General features: G+C 35.8%; 1 protein-coding gene across 1 annotated transcript in view; it reads left to right on the forward strand.

Moving 5' to 3' along the window:
• BCHE (butyrylcholinesterase) overlaps positions 1 to 16,241 on the forward strand; it is a gene marked incomplete at its 3' end in the record, with an annotated part of 88,380 nt that extends 72,139 nt beyond the window's left edge. The window contains exons 3-4 of the mRNA XM_082839053.1: positions 9,467 to 9,633; positions 16,117 to 16,241. Of these exons, the coding sequence (XP_082695179.1) occupies positions 9,467 to 9,633; positions 16,117 to 16,241 (292 nt within the window). The remainder of the gene's footprint in view (positions 1 to 9,466; positions 9,634 to 16,116) is intronic.
• Between the last annotated feature and the right edge of the window lie 2,870 nt (positions 16,242 to 19,111).

Raw genomic sequence — 19,111 nt, forward strand, 5'->3', positions numbered from 1 at the left:
CTCAATAAATGCAGAAAAAACTTTGGACAAAATTCAACACCCATTTATGATAAAAACTCTCCAGAAAGTGGGCATAGAGGGAACCTACCTCAACATAATAAAGGCCATGTACGAAAAACCCACAGCAAACATCATTCTCAATGGTGAAAAACTGAAAGCATTTCCTCTAAGTTCAGGAACAAGACAAGAATGTCCACTCTTACCACTATTATTTAACATAGTTTTGGAAGTCCTTGCCATTGCAGAGAAGAAAATGATATAAAAGGAATACAAATTGGAAAAGAAGAAGTGAAGCTGTCACTGTTTGCAGATGACATGATAGTATACATAGAGAATCCTAAAGATGCCACCAGAAAACTACTAGAGCTAATCAATGAATTTGGTACAGTTGCAGGGTACATAATTAATGCACAGAAATCTCTTTCATTCCTATACACTAAAAATGAAATATCAGAAAGAGAAATTATGGAAAAAATCCCATTCACCACTGCAACAAAAAAGATAAAAACCTAGGAATAAACCTACATAATGAAGTAAAGAACTGTACTCAGAAAACTATAAGACACTGATGAAAGAAATCAAAGGTGACACAGATGGAAAGATATACCATGTTCTTGGATTGGAAGAATCAATATTATGAAAATGACTATGCTACCCAAAGCAATCTACAGATTTAATGCAATCCCTATCAAATTACCTGTGGCATTTTTTACAGAACTAGAACAAAAACTCTTAAAATTTATAAGGAGACAGAAAAGACCCTGAATAGCAAAAGTAGTCTTGAGGTAAAAAAAAAAACAGAGCTTGGAACCAGATTCCCTGACTTCAGACTATACTACAAAGCTATAGTAATGTAGACAATATGGTACTGGTACAAAAACAGAAATATAGATCAATGGAATAGGATAGAAAGCTGAGAGATAAACCCATGCACGTTTGGTCAACTAATCTATGACAAAGGAGGCAAGGATATACAGTGGAGAAAAGACAGCCTCTTCAATCAGTGGTGCTGGGAGAAATGGACAGCTACATGTAAAGGAATGAAATTAGAATACTCCGTAACACCATACACAAAAATAAACTCAAAATGGATTAAAGACCTAAATGTAAGACCGGACACTATAAAACTCTTAGAGGAAAACATAGGAAAAACACTCTTTAACATAAATCACAGCAAGATCTTTTTTGATCACCTCCTAGAATAATGGAAATTAAAACAAAAATAAACGAATAGGACCTAGTGAAACTGAAAAGCTTTTGCAAAGCAAAGGAAACTACAAACAAGATGAAAAGGCAACCCTCAGAATGTGAGAAAATATTTGCAAACGAATCAATGGACCAAGGATTAATCTGCAAAATATATAAACAGCACATGCAGCTCAAAATTAAAGAAAAACAAAGAGTCCAATCAAAAAATGGACAGAAGACCTAAATAAACATTTCTCCAAAGAAGACATACAGATGGCCAAGAAGCACATGAAAAGTTGCTCAACATCACTAGTTATTACAGAAATGCAAATCAAAACTACAATGAGGTATCCCCTCACAGCAATTAAACTGGGCATCATCAGAAAATCTACAAACAAATGCTGGAGAGGGTGTGGAGAAAAGGGAACACTTTTGCACTGTTGGTGGGAATGTAAATTGATACAGCCACTATGGAGAACAGTATGGAGGTTCCTTAAAAAACTAAAAATAGAATTGCCATATGACCCAGCAGTCCCACTACTTGGCATATACCCAGAGCAAACCATAATTCAACAAGACACATGCACCCCAATGTTCATTGCATCACTATTTACAACAGCCAGGTCATGGAAGCAACCTACATGCCCATCGACAGACGAATGGATAAAGAAGATGTGGTACATATATACAATTGAATATTACTCAGCCATAAAAATGAAGGAAATTGGGTCATTTGTAGAGACATGTATGGATCTAGAGAGTGTCATACAGAGTGAAGTAAGTTAGAAAGAGAAAAACAAATATCGTATATTAACGCATATATGTGGAACATAGAAAAATGGTACAGATGAACTGGTCTGCAGGGCAGAAATTGAGACACAGATGTAGAGAACAAACGTATGGACACCAAGGGGGGGAAAGTGGTGGGGGTTGTGTGTGTGTGATGAATTGGGTGATTGGGATTGACATGTATACACTGATGTGTATAAAATTGATGACTAATAAGAACCTGCTGTATAAAAAATAAAATAAAATTCAAAAATTCACACAATAAAACATAGATCTTATCCTTTCACTTAATGCTCTTAAACATTTTGAAATATTCTGATGGCATGTAAAATAAAATCCAGTTTCTTTATCATAAAAAAAAAATTGTGGCAATATGCACATGAAGAATTGCCAACCCAGGAAGCTCACCTGAACTTGAGGTTCACAGTTTTACTGGTGTTTCATCATAAAGGCATGTTTGATTGTATTATTGGCCAAGTGGTGAAACTCAATCTTCAGGCTCCTCTCCTTCCTGGAGATCAGGATGATATTACTTGGTGCAAAGTCCCAACCCTTGAATCACATGGTTAGCCTTTCTGGTGAGGATACTTCCTTCCCTAAAATTATCGGTATGAGCAGCCTCACCCTGAGTCATGGCATTAGCAAAAGCCATCATGTGCACAACATGAGTCACCTTGTTAGCATAAAGTATCAGGTACACTGAAAAATTCCAAAGACTTAGGGGTTATCTCACAAGGAAATGTGGACAAAGGCCAATCAAATTCATTATTATACAGTCCCTCACCACTGCCCCTTCACACACACACACACACACACACACACACACAAAATAATATATACTCATTTCCTATCATCCCCACTCTCCACTTTATTATTATTTCTAGCAGCTATTACTGTTTAACATACTATACATTTTCCTTTATTTTCATCTTTATCATCTATCTTTCTCATAGAATGAAAACTGTAAGAGGCAGGAATTTCTGTCTTTTTTGTTTTTGTTGAATCTTCAGTGATTCAAACAAGCCTGACATAATGAAACAGGAGGGAAGGGGGCAGGGCACAACTTTAAAAGAATGACATAGCCTGAGGATACAACATAAACTGATTAGAACCAAATAGGTCCTAGATGGCAGACTTCCACTAGACCTTGAGCCTCAGTATACTCATTGTAACACATCAGCATGCTAAATGACACACCCACAGGTGCCATGACAGTTCCAAGGGTGACCATAAAGGTCAAAAAGTGGGTGGTGGGCCAGTTTCTGGAAATCACCACACTTTCCCCCAAATAGCTGGAATACTCCTCCCACTCATTAGCCTATGAAATTACCCAGCCCTATAAAAACTGACAACCCCATACCCTGGTGCCTCTCGCCTTCTGAGACTGCCCACACTCCATCTGTGGAGTGTATTTCTCTCTAAATAAATCCACTTCTTACCTATCACTTTGTCTCTCACTGAATACTTTCTGTGATGAGACATCAAGAACCTGAGCTTCACTAAGTCCTGCGACCAGGTGTGTGATCTCAGTTAAAAGAATGTGGGTTCAATTCCCAATCTGAGTTGCACAGTTTCAATGCTATACTCTCAGTTAATATTTGTTTAATGAAAGAATGGATTTAATCTCTAAATTCAGATTCTCTTATAACCCCTCTATTCTTTAAGTTAAAGTACTGTTTGTGGACACATAGTTTTTGAAGGCAAAATCCCACTGTGTCCCCCTTTGCCCGGCAAAGTAATAAAACTATCCTTTTCTACCTCACACCCCCCCAAAAAATACAGTTTTATTTAAGCATGACATGACATGGAATATAAATCCACAAATATGTGCATATTTAAGAAATTATCCATTATATACTGTATCCCTTTAGCACTCTTATGATTGTGGAATATTTCAGGTGACCTTTCAATTTACAACTACTAATCATGGCTTCATTTTACTAGACTGTAAAGCACTCTAAAATATATTCACTTTAAAATCACTGTATATCTTAGTTAGAAATAACTGTCTCTGGCTCCCTGCTGGTTGTTTGGCCTGGGACAACCCGGCACTGGAGCCTACGCAGGCTCTTTGGTGGGGCTGATGGCGGACTCTGGGGGGGCTTACACCAGGGAACGCTTCCCAAAGCTTCTGCTGCCAGTGTCCTTGTCCTCACAGTGGGACATAACCACCCCTCGCCTCTGCAGAAGACCCTCCAACACTAGCAGGAATCTGCTAAGGCAGATACGTGGACACTGAGGTGTCTGGCAGAGGCCCCCAGGCTGTGTGGAAGGGGGCATGGGCCTGATGCTCCCCTCTGAAACCTGTTCCAGTGGCCAGGATCACAGAACAGAGGCTCTGAAGGGGACCCCTAACAGCTACTGCAATCACAAGGCATCTCCCTGTCACCCCTGAGCCCCCCCAGGACACAGGGTCGTCCTGTGTGTGGGTTCCCACTTAAGGTCTACGTTTCTGACAGATGATGACACTGAAGAAGAAGAGATTTGCTTTGGTTAAATGTGACTCGAGTTGCAAGGAAAAACCCACGATCCATAAACTCAGTGAATCACTGGGCCCCCCTGCCCTGAAGCTGGGGATCAAGAATCTTACTAAAGTTAGATGTAGTCACACATCCTAAAAACTAGTTGCAGGGCTTCCCTGGTGGTGCAGTGGTTGAGAGTCCGTCTGCCAATGCAGGGGACACGGGTTCGTGCCCCGGTCTGGGAAGATCCCACATACTGCGGAACGGCTGGGCCCGTGAGCCATGGCCTCTGAGCCTGCATGTCCGGAGCCTGTGCTCCGCAACGGGAGAGGCCACAACAGTGAGAGTCTCACGTACCGCAAAAAAAAGAAAAAAAAACTAGTTGCAGAGATTGATAACTGAACCAATACAGAAAGGAATACAGTAAGGACACCCAGAATTCCTGAAGCCACTCAAGGACCCTGGACACACTGAGAATGACCAAGTGGGAAGAGGGGAAGGCCTGGATCCTGGGTAACAAATGCTTGTAAGTCACTGACCCGACCAAACTGACAATTGTCCTCCTTTTGTCCTTTTAGTGTCAGGAAAAAAAAAAAACTTTATTTTTAAGCTACTCTTTGTTGAGGTTTTTGTTTGCAGAAGCCCAAGCAACCAAATGCTACAGTTCTCATGGCCCTGCTCCTTACCAGACAGCCCAGGATGCCTGTTTAAAGGAAATCAGGGAAGAAAAGAGGATTAAGTGGAATTTACTGACAGCTCTGGACTAAAGGAGCCTCCAAAATAACAGGACAAGTGAATACATAGTCAAAATGCCCACCTAGAAGAGGTGGTTCACCTGCTCCCACGAACACACACAGCGCCAGGCCCCATCTCAGGGTCCAGACGAGGAAATCGAGGCACATGAAATGAAGTTCCTTATCTGACGTCACAGCAGAGCTTGCCTGCACTGCCTAAGTGTCAGGGTACGTTACCAGGATACACCAACGTAAGGACACAGTGTTTGCTTCCCCAGGACTTCCTAGAAATTATAGCAGGACAGGAGATGTCACCTCATGGGATGGGAAACGAGAGCCGGACAGGCTTCCCAGAGGCGGCATGTGATTTGGAGCTGGGAGACAGACCCAGGTGTCTAACAGAGGAGATCAAAACCACTTTAATCATTCATAAAGCCGACTGGACACCTGGGCCTTAGACCTGCGGTGCGGCAATCGGCCCCAGGGAAACCCTTAGCTCTGGAGGACACATCTCAAAGTAGAAGAAGGTAGACCCAAAGGCACCTGTTTGGAAACACAAAATATAGTTAGAAGTTTCACCTTCTAAAAATGTCAGTGCTGGGCTTCCCTGGGGGCCCAGTGATTAAGAATCCGCCTGCCAATGAAGGGGACACGGGTTCAAGCCCTGGTCTGGGAAGATCCCACATGCCGCAGAGCAACTAAGCCCGTGCACCAAAACTACTGAGCCTGTGCTCTAGAGCCCATGAGCCACAACTACTGAGCCCACGTGCCACAATTACTGAAGCCTGCCAGCCTAGAGCCCATGCTCTGCAACAAGAGAAGCTGCTGCAATGAGAAGCCCACGCACCGCAACAAAGAGTAACCCCCAGTCGCCGTAACTAGAGAAAGCCCGTGCGCAGCAATGAAGAGCCAATGCAGCCAAAAATAAATAAATAAATTAAATTGTCAGTGCCTACGCTTGACCACATTAGAGGGACTGAATAGATGACAGGTGAAGTGAGCTGCCTGTGCCAGAAAGAAAGAACAAATGATGTCTGTGGTCCTGGGAAATTTTTAAAAAGCTAAAGAAACAAATGGAACACACCTTTAACAATTCTGATATTTGCTTAAATCCCGTAAAAATAAAGACAAGTTCTTCAAATGAGAAAAAAAAAAAAAGAGAAATAACTGTCCCTGAATTCTTAAAGGGAATCTTAAGTCCTGTGTTAGGATTGGGTAGGCAATATTGGAATTTGTAATTCAAAGAAAACTTGATGCATGAAGTTGAGTGCATCCTACTTCTTCATACCTGGCATCCTGAGTAAATTAACGTCTTTTTAAAGAATTTCTTCATAAAATGAATTATCAAATTTGTGCTCAAATACCAATGACAAGCAGGTAATTTCCTGTAATACAGTTTGAAAGGTACTCTGCTTTTTTAGTTAAATAAGACATGTCTTAAAATTTTTCTATCCTACATCAGAGGAAAAGTGAAATGGATGACTGTTAGACCACTTTTGTATACCACAAATTGGGAAAAGAACCTGGTAACAAAAAGTGAAGAGATTTCTTTATCTCATGGAAAGTGTTAAGTATTATCACTTTGAGGTCTTTATTTTATAACCAGAATAGAAAATATTTTTGAAAAATAATAAACTCAAGATGTTTAAATTTATCTTATAATTTTGGAATTAAAATTATATAGTGTTTCAGAATTCTGTATCTGGGAATTATACTGTATTTCACAAAGTGTTTAATTGATACAAATAGGAAGAGAATTATGTCTCTGGTTAAGTTTTAGAGTCTTTGGAGGTTTCTGCAATTATAGAGTAAAATGCTTCATCACTTCAAGAGCTATTTCAATCACTTTTTGAAAACTATATCTGCATCCATAGGCAAAGGAATTTTATTATCTCTGAATTACAATTTGGAATCTCATGAGTTATTTCATAGGACAAAGTTTGTTAAATGAACACTGGCAGTGCCATTAGTGTTTCGCTCTTGAACTCAAGTACAAGTCAGCTCTATTTAAGTCACCATTTGCAGAAGCCAGAAATAAATGTGCAGTTAAAATGGTGCCATAAGTTAATTAGAATGGAATTAGAAGGAAAGTGGGCAATTTAGGAACATAAGGATTGCTGTACCGAATCAGACCAATGGTTCTCCTGGTTTAATATCCAGCCTCCAGCAGCTGTACTTGTTCATTTCTAAAGCTTTAACAGAAAAGAAAAAGACTACATAATTCACCTAGACAAGTGTGCCATCTGTGATCTGGAGAAATTTTCTTCCTGACCTCTTTCAAATAATACCCTAAAGCAAGAGGTTTCAATCCTGTTATGATATTGGCTTAGTTTGAATAGCTCTGGTTATTAATAATTCTTATTAAATCATCCAACTCCTACATAAAATCAACTAGTTCATCAAAAGCTGTTTATCTCTACAGCCCCTGAATCATGGCTGAATATTTGTGCATCTGTGATAAATTAGGAATTTATGGTACTTATTCAACACAAGTTCTTGTTGGCAAAATCTGCCTCTAGTTAACCAAGCTGGATGAATGCCTGCTTCACTTTCCAAATTCTAGGGGTTCATAGGCTTTCGGCCAAAAAAAAAAAAAAGTGTATCTGCTATCACTACTCCCAACTTCCTATCCATTAATAATATACAGAAGGCATTTGAATGATGAAGAATTCTGTGTGCTAAACTTTTAGAAAAGTTCAACTGGAGTTTTTCTTATATGACTTTGCTTAAGTTAGACGAATCTAAGAGAAAGGAATGAATTACTTATCCCTATCACTTTAGTCTTCCTTTTATGATACAAGTATCTGTGACTAGTTTCTAGGTTTCTTGATTATTCTAGATACCACCTCCGGGTCAATATTTCTAAAATGTTATGTACACAATAAGCCATCTAGCAAAGAATCCCTCAAGAATTGTAAATGCCTACAAGCTAAAGTCTAAACCATTTTCCTAGGCTGTCAGATCTTACTGCTATAACACATATCCTAAAGCTATAATTCTAAAAGGATCTCCTCTATCTTAGAATCCAAGAAAACTAGTTTTTTCATTGCTATTTGAACTAAGAGAACACTTATTATTTATACTATGTTAATTCTGTTCCCTTTCTCTAGCACTCCAAACTTCTCTTTCTGGTTCAATTCCTTATTTTTTCTCCTTACTTCAGCTAAAATCGCATTCCTTTAGGTAATTCCCTCTTCTGACAATTTTTGTCCCTTTGTTTATGCTTGATTTAGTCTACCATATATTGTTGGTTCTTTGTTTTCATGGATGTCCTTGATTGTAAATTCCCTGAGGGAAACTATGTTTTCCATATTTATTTGGGTTTCTAGAGCCCAGGCAGGGTCTGACTCATAATAATAGCATACAAATATATTAAAGAAAAATCTTTAGAATCATCAGTGACTATCTAGACAGAGTCACTTCCAGAATGTTTACTCTTTGAGTTTCTGTTTGTGTGACCTAGGCAATAATATATTATTGAGTCCTACAAGGTACAAAAGAACCAAAAATCATAAATTTCTGAAAAATAGCGCCAAGTGTTACTGATTTAAAAATCACAAAGATATGGGAAACATCAGCACAAAAAAGAGAATCTGAAGGTTCTAGACTCCTGATGTTAGAAAATGAAGGAATTCCAAGCACAAGTAATAGCTAGGCAAAGACAGGAGGTAAAATAGAGGAGGGAATCACTAAGGAACTGTCCTTAATTCCTGTTGGTTGGCCCATGAAGAGAATACCTGAAAGTAATTTTGGAAATGTGGGTGGCAGCATGTTCACTAACCTTTATTGAACTAACTCACTGGGGAATTATTGAAAGATTTTTAATCAGTGAACAGATCTGTAAGAATGTAAGATCAACTTAAAAATGAGACTGAGGGCAGTTCCCTAGGGTAACGTGGTTATTACATACTAAGGAAATGTGTATCAGTCCCAAATTTAAACACATGTTTAAGTGTGAAGAAAATATAAGCATTCTAGAATAGAATATATTTTTCTCCCTGTATGTTAAGCAGAAATGTGTGTAATAAGTTCTTCTTTAAATTTTAATTCCTACAATTTTAACTAACATAGTGCTTCAAGGTGCTGAAAATATTCAACCCAGTTCATTTATGCTTGACATCATCGAACAAATCCACAATTTTTCTTTTTCCACAATTTTCCTGACTTTTTAAAAGCTCTTATTGTTTTTTGAGAACTATATATATATATATATATATATATATATATATATATATATATTTTAATCTATCATTGATTTCAGTAGAACTATAATGTCTCTCTTTAATTTTTTAGAAATCCAAATGGGACCCAAAACAATAGTACAAGATGGCCTGTCTTCAAAAGCAATGAACAAAAATATTTAACCTTGAATACAGAGTCACCAAGAGTATACACTAAACTACGTGCTCAACAGTGCCGATTCTGGACACTATTTTTTCCCAAAGTCTTGGAAATGACAGGTGTGTGTTGTTTTATGTTTTGTTTTGTTTTGTTTTAGTATTTGGTTAAATAATTGGTTATGGATTATGTAAAAGGGGGAAAAGGTAGACTATTCATGGCACAGTGATAATGTTCATCTGTGACTTTACAATTAATTGATTCCAATGTGTACATTATTTTAACAACCTTCTTCCATCAAGTTTAGATATGTTTTGAGGGCTTACTATATAAGCAGCACCTTAGCAGTTAAATAAAGAAAGCAAAACTAGGAATTTTTCCCTAGAGGAACAGGAAACCTAGCAGTGGGACTAAAATAGGGCACTCTCGTTATTCAGCCAATTTTTGTGGAATTAACTAATGGATAAATGAAAAAATAAATATATAAAATAAATAATGTATAATTGTTTATTTTATATGTTTATACTCAAAAAGAGGCAAAACAAATTTAGTGATACAGATGTAGAGAACAAACATATGGGAGAAAGTGACGGGGGTGGTGGTGGTGGTGGGACGAATTGGGAGGCTGGGATTGACATATATACACTAATATGTATGGAATAGATAACTCATAAGAAAAAAAATAGTGATAAATAGTAAAACCCTTGATTTCTAAGGGGGAAAAAATATCTAAAATTTACATATCTAAAAACACAATCCAAATATTTCTAAATATTCTAAGCTTGGAGATATTTAAGACCACCTACATATATTACATAATACAATAAAAAAGTAGTAATTTAGTTAACTACTCTTCAGGAAGTGATTACTTAGATTTGTATAAGGAAATACTAGGAAAATTGTTCAGATTATCCTACTATTTCAGAATTCATTGGTAAGAAGATATTTGGCTAAACTTGAATGACCAACATGAATGATCACATTTTCTGTGAGAAAAATGACATACATATATAATTCACTGCCTGTTTTTTTTTTTAAATGTCAGCTATTTATAACTGATGTGGCTCCTCAGGTCTATTTTCCATATTTTTCAAATAAAAGTAATTGACTTTCAATCACCAGACACATTGCTAACTAGTTCCTTTATACTTTACCATTCTGTTCATCAGAACATTCCGCAATTTTCAGGCTACATGCTAGATATCACAATACAGTAGATGTTTTTAGTTTCTTCTTTAGAGCGGTTAGGAGTTACTTTCAGGCAAATATGGACATCTCCGAGTTGTATTTGATTGTTTAATATGCCTTTTGATTCTCAGACTTTACTCACCAAAATTATAATTATGGACTCATCTGTTTGGGAAACATTATTGATAGACCAGTTCTCTGTGCATCACTAAATGCTGGGTGGCACAATATATATCAGAGATGGGCTCCTGCATCCCTTGGCAGAACTACAGCGCTGCCCTTGTGTCCTCTGGGTGTGAATAGCAATGAGGTAACACATTTAATCTGCCAAGAGACCAGAAGAGGTACCATTTAACAAATCACAGACTACATATTCTCAATTGTTACTTAAAATATTTTTAAATGAGAGGGTCATAATTTGAAGGGAAATAAGGTGGGGTAGGGGCAAATTTTAAATGACTAATTTATTATAAACCAAACAGTCATTCTGGTTCAAGCTAATGTGGTCTACTGTGATGTATTTGTTGGTAAAATAAAATTTCAATCTCAGTAATTTTTGAAAATGTACTTCAAAATCTCTATCTCTAAATACTCAACTACTATAAAGCAGGTTGAATAAACAAACTCCTAAATTTTTAGCTAGATGTTGCTCCATCCTACACAAGGCTGAACAACTTTCTAGTGTAAGCAACACTGAGCTGTATGGAAATACCATACCTTGCTCTGGGATATTTCCAGTGTGTCTTGAAAACATAACTTTACATTTTAGCAGTATTTTTTTCAGATAATTCCCCCAAAGGAGTTATATGAAATATATTTAATAAAATTTAAAGTAAATGCATGATATAATTGTTATAACATCAACAATGTATTCATTAATAATAAAAATGTTTACATTTAAACAAACAGAACCAGTTTGAAATGCCATGTTTTTAGGTTTTATAAACATAAAGGGACTAAAAGATTAAGAAATATAAAGGGACTAAAAGATTAAGAAAATATGTTCTTACCATACCTTATAGTTTTCAAGTCACAAAACTTCAAACATTTTAATTTTCAGTGTTCTGAAAATTGGAGTTATTCAGATGACCTGGGCTGAAGTTTTTATGGAAATATTACTTTTTTAAAAAAAGATAACTTTACAAGTAAAGGAAAATTTCAAAAAATAACTAGTGACTGGATTTCTTAAAAGGAGAAATGTTTACCTCACTCACGATGGAAGCCCAATAGACTTTATAAGTACCATTTGAGCAGTTGTTTACATCTGAGCAATAAATATTCTCAAATAAAATGATCCTTAAAACTTGTTTAAACACACAAATTCTAGCACTTAACTTTCAGACTATACTTCAGCACACAGCTAGGCTGTTATTGCATACACCTGCAAGAAATAAAATACAATATTTGTTTCAACTGTTATCAAATTCAGATTTTTCACTAAGAATATAACTCCACAATATCTCATAATCATTTGAAAAAAGAAAAGGAAGTAGAGAAATGAGGCATTCAATGTCAATAAAATATCAATATTTTTCATTAAAATTGAGAAAGTAAATTTATTTAAAGGAAAAAATATTTAACCTTCACATCTTCCCAGTAAAAAAATGTATCAGATCCAGTGGTTCCTCCTTTGACCTTTGAATACATCATGAATCAAAGCGTTGAATAAATCATGAACCAAAGTGTTCTTTAGTTGTTGCTTGCTACAACTAAAGAAGACCACATATAAATTTAAGAGCTGAGATACCACTTGGATTGGTCACTTTAGAACCTCATATACTGCTATTTGCTAATCATTTAGCAAGAATGGCAAACAAAAATGAGATAGTGCAAAGGTGGTTTGAAGAAAAAAAATCAAGCTAGTTTTGCTGATTTCATATTTGAGTTTTCCATTCTTTGTTAAAAGCAAAACAAAATGAACAAATAAACAAAGGCTTTGGGTAACTTGATAATCAAATTAAATGATCTATTTGTTTCACTGTAAAAGTACATGAAGTCTTCAGAAAGCCCAGCCTGAGTTTATCGTAGTTCATTCTGCTGTTTCACCATACACCAAAAATTATAAAAGGACAACTAGTAAGTTTGTGATCTACTCCATAAAGAATTATGAAATCCTTTGCAATTTTAATAACTAGTTGGCAAACAGGAAAATAAGCAAGAGGACAGAAGATATTTTTAATGAACTCTCAAAGTACAGGAAATATGTTATTTTTTAATCAAAATGTTCAGCACCATTAAATATCAACGTAATGTCATCTAACTTCATCTCCAATAACTATTTGGGGTTGACTCACCTCTCTTATGTTCTGTCCTAACTCCTCAGACTTGGCTAAATAGACTCAGCTCTGGTGAAATATTGCTCACCCTTTTTTAATTGACAAGACAAAAAAACAGTTTCATTACTATCCCTCTTTCTGGAGGGAAGAGAGCCTGATTTTCCCCCAAATGAGACACAATGTGGGCAAAATGAAGGTCACCAAAGTCCTGAAAAAGTTGTGTCAATATGTTCATGAACTACTGGTATTGATCTAGCTATACACTGATTCAATAAAGAGCAAAGTGAGGAATAAATTTTTATAACAAGGGCAGTAAATTCATTTCCAGAGCTCCCCGTAGATGCATATAACTTGATTTCACAATGTAAGCACCATCTCATTTATCCCTCATGGCAACATTGCAAAATAGGGATTACTAACTCCATTTACATTTGGAAAACTAATTTGGAAAGTTAAGAATTTTTTTTTATGTCACTAATACCATAATTGATCAAGCTGGAATTTCAACCCATGTCACTCCAAAGCGTATACTGATATTCTTTTCTTTATTTCACACTGCAGCACCCTGTTAACTACAAAACAAATAGATCTACATCTCACCGATGATGACAAATCTATAGCCACTTAAGTAGTGTTCCAGTTTTGGAGGAAGAAAAGAAGGAGGGGGAGGAGAAAAACTTCTAATTTTGGTTTTGACTTATGACAAAGGACTCAGGTTTTTTATTGTCTTTTTATTATGGTATATTCAGTTCCTTTGGATGCTGTTAGAAAATAATTAAATGTTTTGAACTTTATTGTCTCAATCAATGTCCAGTACTTCTAAAGTAAAAATGTACGCAGGTTTACAGAACATTTGTGCACTAAAAAGTAAACTATTTTAATAACTAAATTATATAGATATTTGATTATGACACATAAGGAAATAAATTTATATTTATATGAATCAATGGATTTGGTATCATTCCATGAAGAGGAAATGAAAATCAGATATAAGACCTTTTCTCTAAATATTAAAATTCATGGTCTAAATGCTAAATTACCAGTCATTTATTTGTTATATTAAAAATTTTGTTTTTTCAGAATTTTAGAGTCCTTATTTTGTGTAAATAACATTTAAAACAGCATTTAATTATCATAAAAAAGAACATAAAAGTGGATCATTTGGTATGATATTTAACATCTTTCTTCCACATTTAATGGTTTTGACTCTTCAGAAAAATTCTTTTATTCACAAAAAATTATAGCCATTGACTTTTAAAAGGCATTTTACATAAAAATAGGACATTTTTGTATAAATTCTTAAATATTTATCCAATGTCCAAGCATTGTGAACATTTGAGACCTAAATATATCTTAAATTACAGGGGATCTCTTAATGGCTGTACAAATGTTTTAAATATTTTGATTTTCATATAAACTAAAAACAAATCACTGAATGTGCTCCATTGTGATAACATGAGTGAAGGCACTTTTTCATATACATTATAATGTAGTATGATATCACATGAACTTTATTCTCCAAATTAACATCCTACAAATTTATAATTTTAGAAAATTCCTAACTGAAAAGTATACATTAAAAAATTGTCAGTTCCCGGGCTTCCCTGGTGGCGCAGTGGTTGAGAATCTGCCTGCTAATGCAGGGGACACAGGTTCGAGCCCTGGTCTGGGAGGATCCCACATGCCACAGAGCAACAAGGCCCGTGAGCCACAACTACTGAGCCTGCGCGTCTGGAGCCTGTGCTCCGCAACAAGAGAGGCCGCAATAGTGAGAGACCCGCACACCACGATGAAGAGTGGCCCCTGCTTGCCACAACTAGACAAAGCCCTCGCACAGAAACGAAGACCCAACACAGCAAAAATAAATAAATTAATTAATAAACTACTACCCCCAACATCTTCTTTAAAAAAAAAAAAATTGTCAGTTCTTATTTTCACAATAGTTGAAATCACTTAAAATTTTGTTTTTAATTCAATGACTATAGCTCAGCATCCTAAAAGTTTAAAAAGTAAAAGAACTACAAATGTATAAAATACCTATAGATTTAAATAAACTATCTTCTAGCTTTATTATATCTATTTATATTAGGAACATAAATATACGGTTTTAAAAGTTTGTAATTTAAGATTTTCTGTTGTTCACAGACTTTATTCTTTAATATAATACACTTTCAAATAAATCAAGATTTCAAGGTTTTTGTAGTACATAAACCCTTTTCGATTCATTGTCTCACATTATTTCTGGTATAAACTCTCCTCTCCCCTGACACATACATATACTTTGCAAATTGCTGGAGATTTTCTTAATCATCCTTCTAATTTGCAAAGCAATTAATAAACTTCTATCATATAGTACAATAGTTTCAATAAGTTGCTTTCAATGACCAGGCATTGTTTGGAGTTAAAATATATTGATATATGATGAGTGTAGAATCTATACAGAATGCCAATTACAAAGTTCTCCTTATGCATTAAAAAATATTCATATATAAACATTTAAATCAGAAATAATACTCCACTATATAATTATATATGTAAATGAGATGCATTAAATGAGATTTTTGCTATACCTAGGAGAGTCAAGAGAAGAATAATATTTATGCATCTTCTCAGAAACTAAAGCAAATATATGTAATGTAACATAATTTGACATAATACATGAACGCATTTTTTTGCATTTATGTTATATATATTTTGTACATATATATTATTTGCATTTTCATATAATATATAAAAATTCAATTAAAATCTTTTCAGGTAGTGAGAGAAGTTGATAATAAATAATGAATAAAACATCGCTCTAGGGTTTCCCTGGTGGCGCAGTGGTTGAGAGTCCGCCTGCCGATGCAGGGGAGGTGGGTTCGTGCCCCGGTCCGGGAAGATCCCACATGCCGCGGAGCGGCTGGCCCCGTGAGCCATGGCTGCTGAGCCTGCGCGTCCGGAGCCTGTGCTCCGCAATGGGAGAGGCCGCAGCAGTGAGAGGCCCGCAGACCGCAAAAAAACAAAAAAAACAAAAACAAAAAATAAACATCACTGTACAGTGTACTTGGAGAAAACGGCATCTGCAATCAAAATTATTTTTCAATGAACGTAAACAGAGATTAAAATTTAGATTAATACAACTCATTCCATGTTTTACAGGAAATATTGATGAAGCAGAACGAGAATGGAAAGCAGGATTCCATCGGTGGAACAATTACATGATGGACTGGAAAAATCAATTTAATGACTACACTAGCAAGAAAGAAAGCTGTGCAGGTCTCTAATTAATAGATTTACCCTTTATAGAACATTCTTCTTCCTGTAGATCAAGGCAAAAATATCTGTGGCTCTCTTACACACCTGGTAAGAAAGCTACTATATAGCTGAAACAAAAATGCCAGAAGGATAATATCGATTTCTCACCTTTCACTTATTATTGTACCCAAGATTTCAAAACCTAAATGGCTAGAACAAGTTTAATTAAATTTCACATTATAAAGTTTCACAATTAATTATATGCATATTAAAACAATTTGCAGCTTCAAACTCTCTTTCCTGCATAACTTTAAGATGTTTTTTTTTTCCCTAAGAAGTATCTGTGTTCTTTTTCCAGTCTCAACTTTATTTTTATTACCACTCATAAAAGGTATCTTTTAAAAATGGATAAGGTCTTGAAACATTAGATACTATAATTTACAATATTTCTTCCTTTAATTAATTTATGCATTTAATGTTAGTATGATATATTAAAACAAACAGAAAATAATTGGCTGCTTTGATTTTTTTATATAAAGACAAGAGAATTTATATATTTAAGAGAATCTTAAAATAACATACTTGGCCACTTGGAAACACCTTATGATAGAAACAAAATGTTACTACCAAGAGACAAAATGTAAAGGAATATAATTATTTATATTTTGTATTTTTAAAAATATGTATGCTTGGAGTCCTCAAATTATATTCCTCATTCTTTCAACTCTTTTTTTCCTCACCTCCCCACTCCCCAACTCTCCTCAAACATCCCCACATGTAAATTACTCTTCCGGTAACTCAAAAATTAAAAAATGTGGATGAGCAGAAGTCTAAATGAACAATTTCAGAAGTCATGTACCATCTGGAATAAGGGAACCCTTGGCTGGACCCAGAAATGTCAGGATTTTAGTAGAGAAGTTGTTCAATTCCAAAAAAGAAATGATTACACTTTCTGCAGACCAACTATATTGTTTTAATAATTTTAAAAAATTACAAAGTTGCATTTACTAACTTGAATGGCCAGAGAACACATCCCATGAATAAATTCACTGTCTTTCACTAAAGGGGAGAAGTCAGGGGATTTTAAATCCCAGGAAAGGGCAATACTGTTGATTATGCTAATTAAACGTTGAAAACTAGCACTCAGGATAGGATAAAGTGAATCTATTGGTCTGTAAACTGTTGGTTAACACAGTTTCATTATTCATTGGTCATAAATATGTCTATAGTTAGATCCAACATAGGTCTGCCATCCTCATCAAATTGTCACTCAAAAATCATGGCATTTTATCAAATTCAGCTGATTAAAGAGAGTTGTTATACAAGCCAAGTTAGTTCATTTCAGTGCTGCTGTAAACGGACATTTCGCTTTATATTTCTTCCTTCATCCTGAGATGAAGAAAAAAACCACACAGGATAGGCAAATTATCCGGCTTTCCATTCTACACCACCATCTTCATTTCAGGTACCATTCTCGTAGGATCTATTATGTTTTCTGAATCACTTGAGCCTCCTTTTTATGTAGAACCCTCTCACATATGAAATAACTGGATGATGCCTGTTCAACAGCATTAAAGACCCTTTAAAAGTTCTCTTAATGAGAGCAATAATGAGGAAAACATAATTAATGTTTGTAGAATACCTATAACCTCCCTCATATGACAAATCCAGTCATATGAAAAGATCCCATGGACCACTTTGTCCTACCTTGGACAACCAATTGCTTCATTCTTGAATTTTAACTAGAACACCTCTTGACTTACTCTGAAGCTTTTATCCATGAGTTTATTTTGCTTTACTCTGTCTTTATCCCTGGTCTGAAATCTCATCATTAGAGCTATCAATTGATGAGACGATAATAAAGCAGTAGGAGTGACAGTGATTTTAGAAGTGAATGCTAACACAAATAACCATGCACACACAACACAAAAACTCATTTATCTCACCAAAAAAAAAAAAAACAAAGGCTGTTTTCTTCTCCAGACATTGCCCATTTTCTTGGCCTGGTTTAATCCTTTATAGTTACTCTGAAAAGTGAAAAAACCCAAATTTCCAAGGCAGTTAATTGTCAGTGCCTTGATATTGTGAGATTCATCTCTAGATTCGCAGCTGGGAACTACTTGCAAAGTGCCATCACACTGTGTAGGTGCTTGTTGAGTGAATGGATGGGAGGATGAGATACAGCCAAGTTCAGTTCCTTTGTGTAGCAGGAAAATTGCACTGTGAATCCTCAGAGAGCCAGGAAGAAGCATTAAAAAAGTAGAAGAAGGGCTTCCCTGGTGGCGCAGTGGTTGAGAGTCCACCTGCTGATGCAGGGGACACGGGTTTGTGCCCCAGTCTGGGAAGATCCCACATGCCGCGGAGCGGCTGGGCCCTTGAGCCATGGCCGCTGAGCCTGCACGTCCGGAGCCTGTGCTCCGCAACAGGAGAGGCCATAACAGTGAGAGGCCCGCATACCGCAAAAACAAACAAACAAACAAAACAAACAAACAAAAACCTTGCAGTTTGGTAGGAGAAAGAAATGTACTTGATATTGATATCTGAGGACCTAATTGTTTTTCTCTGAACAAGGAACTGTAACAGATATTACTGAATGTGTAAAATAAATTTGGCATGCACACTTGTTTTCTATGACCTCCACACCAGAAAGTTATCTTTTCAAGATGTCATTTTTACCATAAATATATGCTTTGAGAGGTATGTTTGAAAAATTAGAAAGAGTACATAAAATACATACAATATTTTATAGTGTTTTATGTAACTGAAGTTATTACAGAAGATCATCATTTGGTTTGAGCGAAACCAGAATTTTTTCACTTGACAATAATTAATAATAGTAATTCAGATTCAAGATAGGAATCAGAATTTTAATTCCCATTTTCCATTGCACTTTTCATGT

The sequence above is a fragment of the Leucopleurus acutus genome (genome assembly GCF_964270905.1).
Source record: "Leucopleurus acutus genome assembly, chromosome: 5".
NCBI lineage: Eukaryota > Metazoa > Chordata > Mammalia > Artiodactyla > Delphinidae > Leucopleurus > Leucopleurus acutus.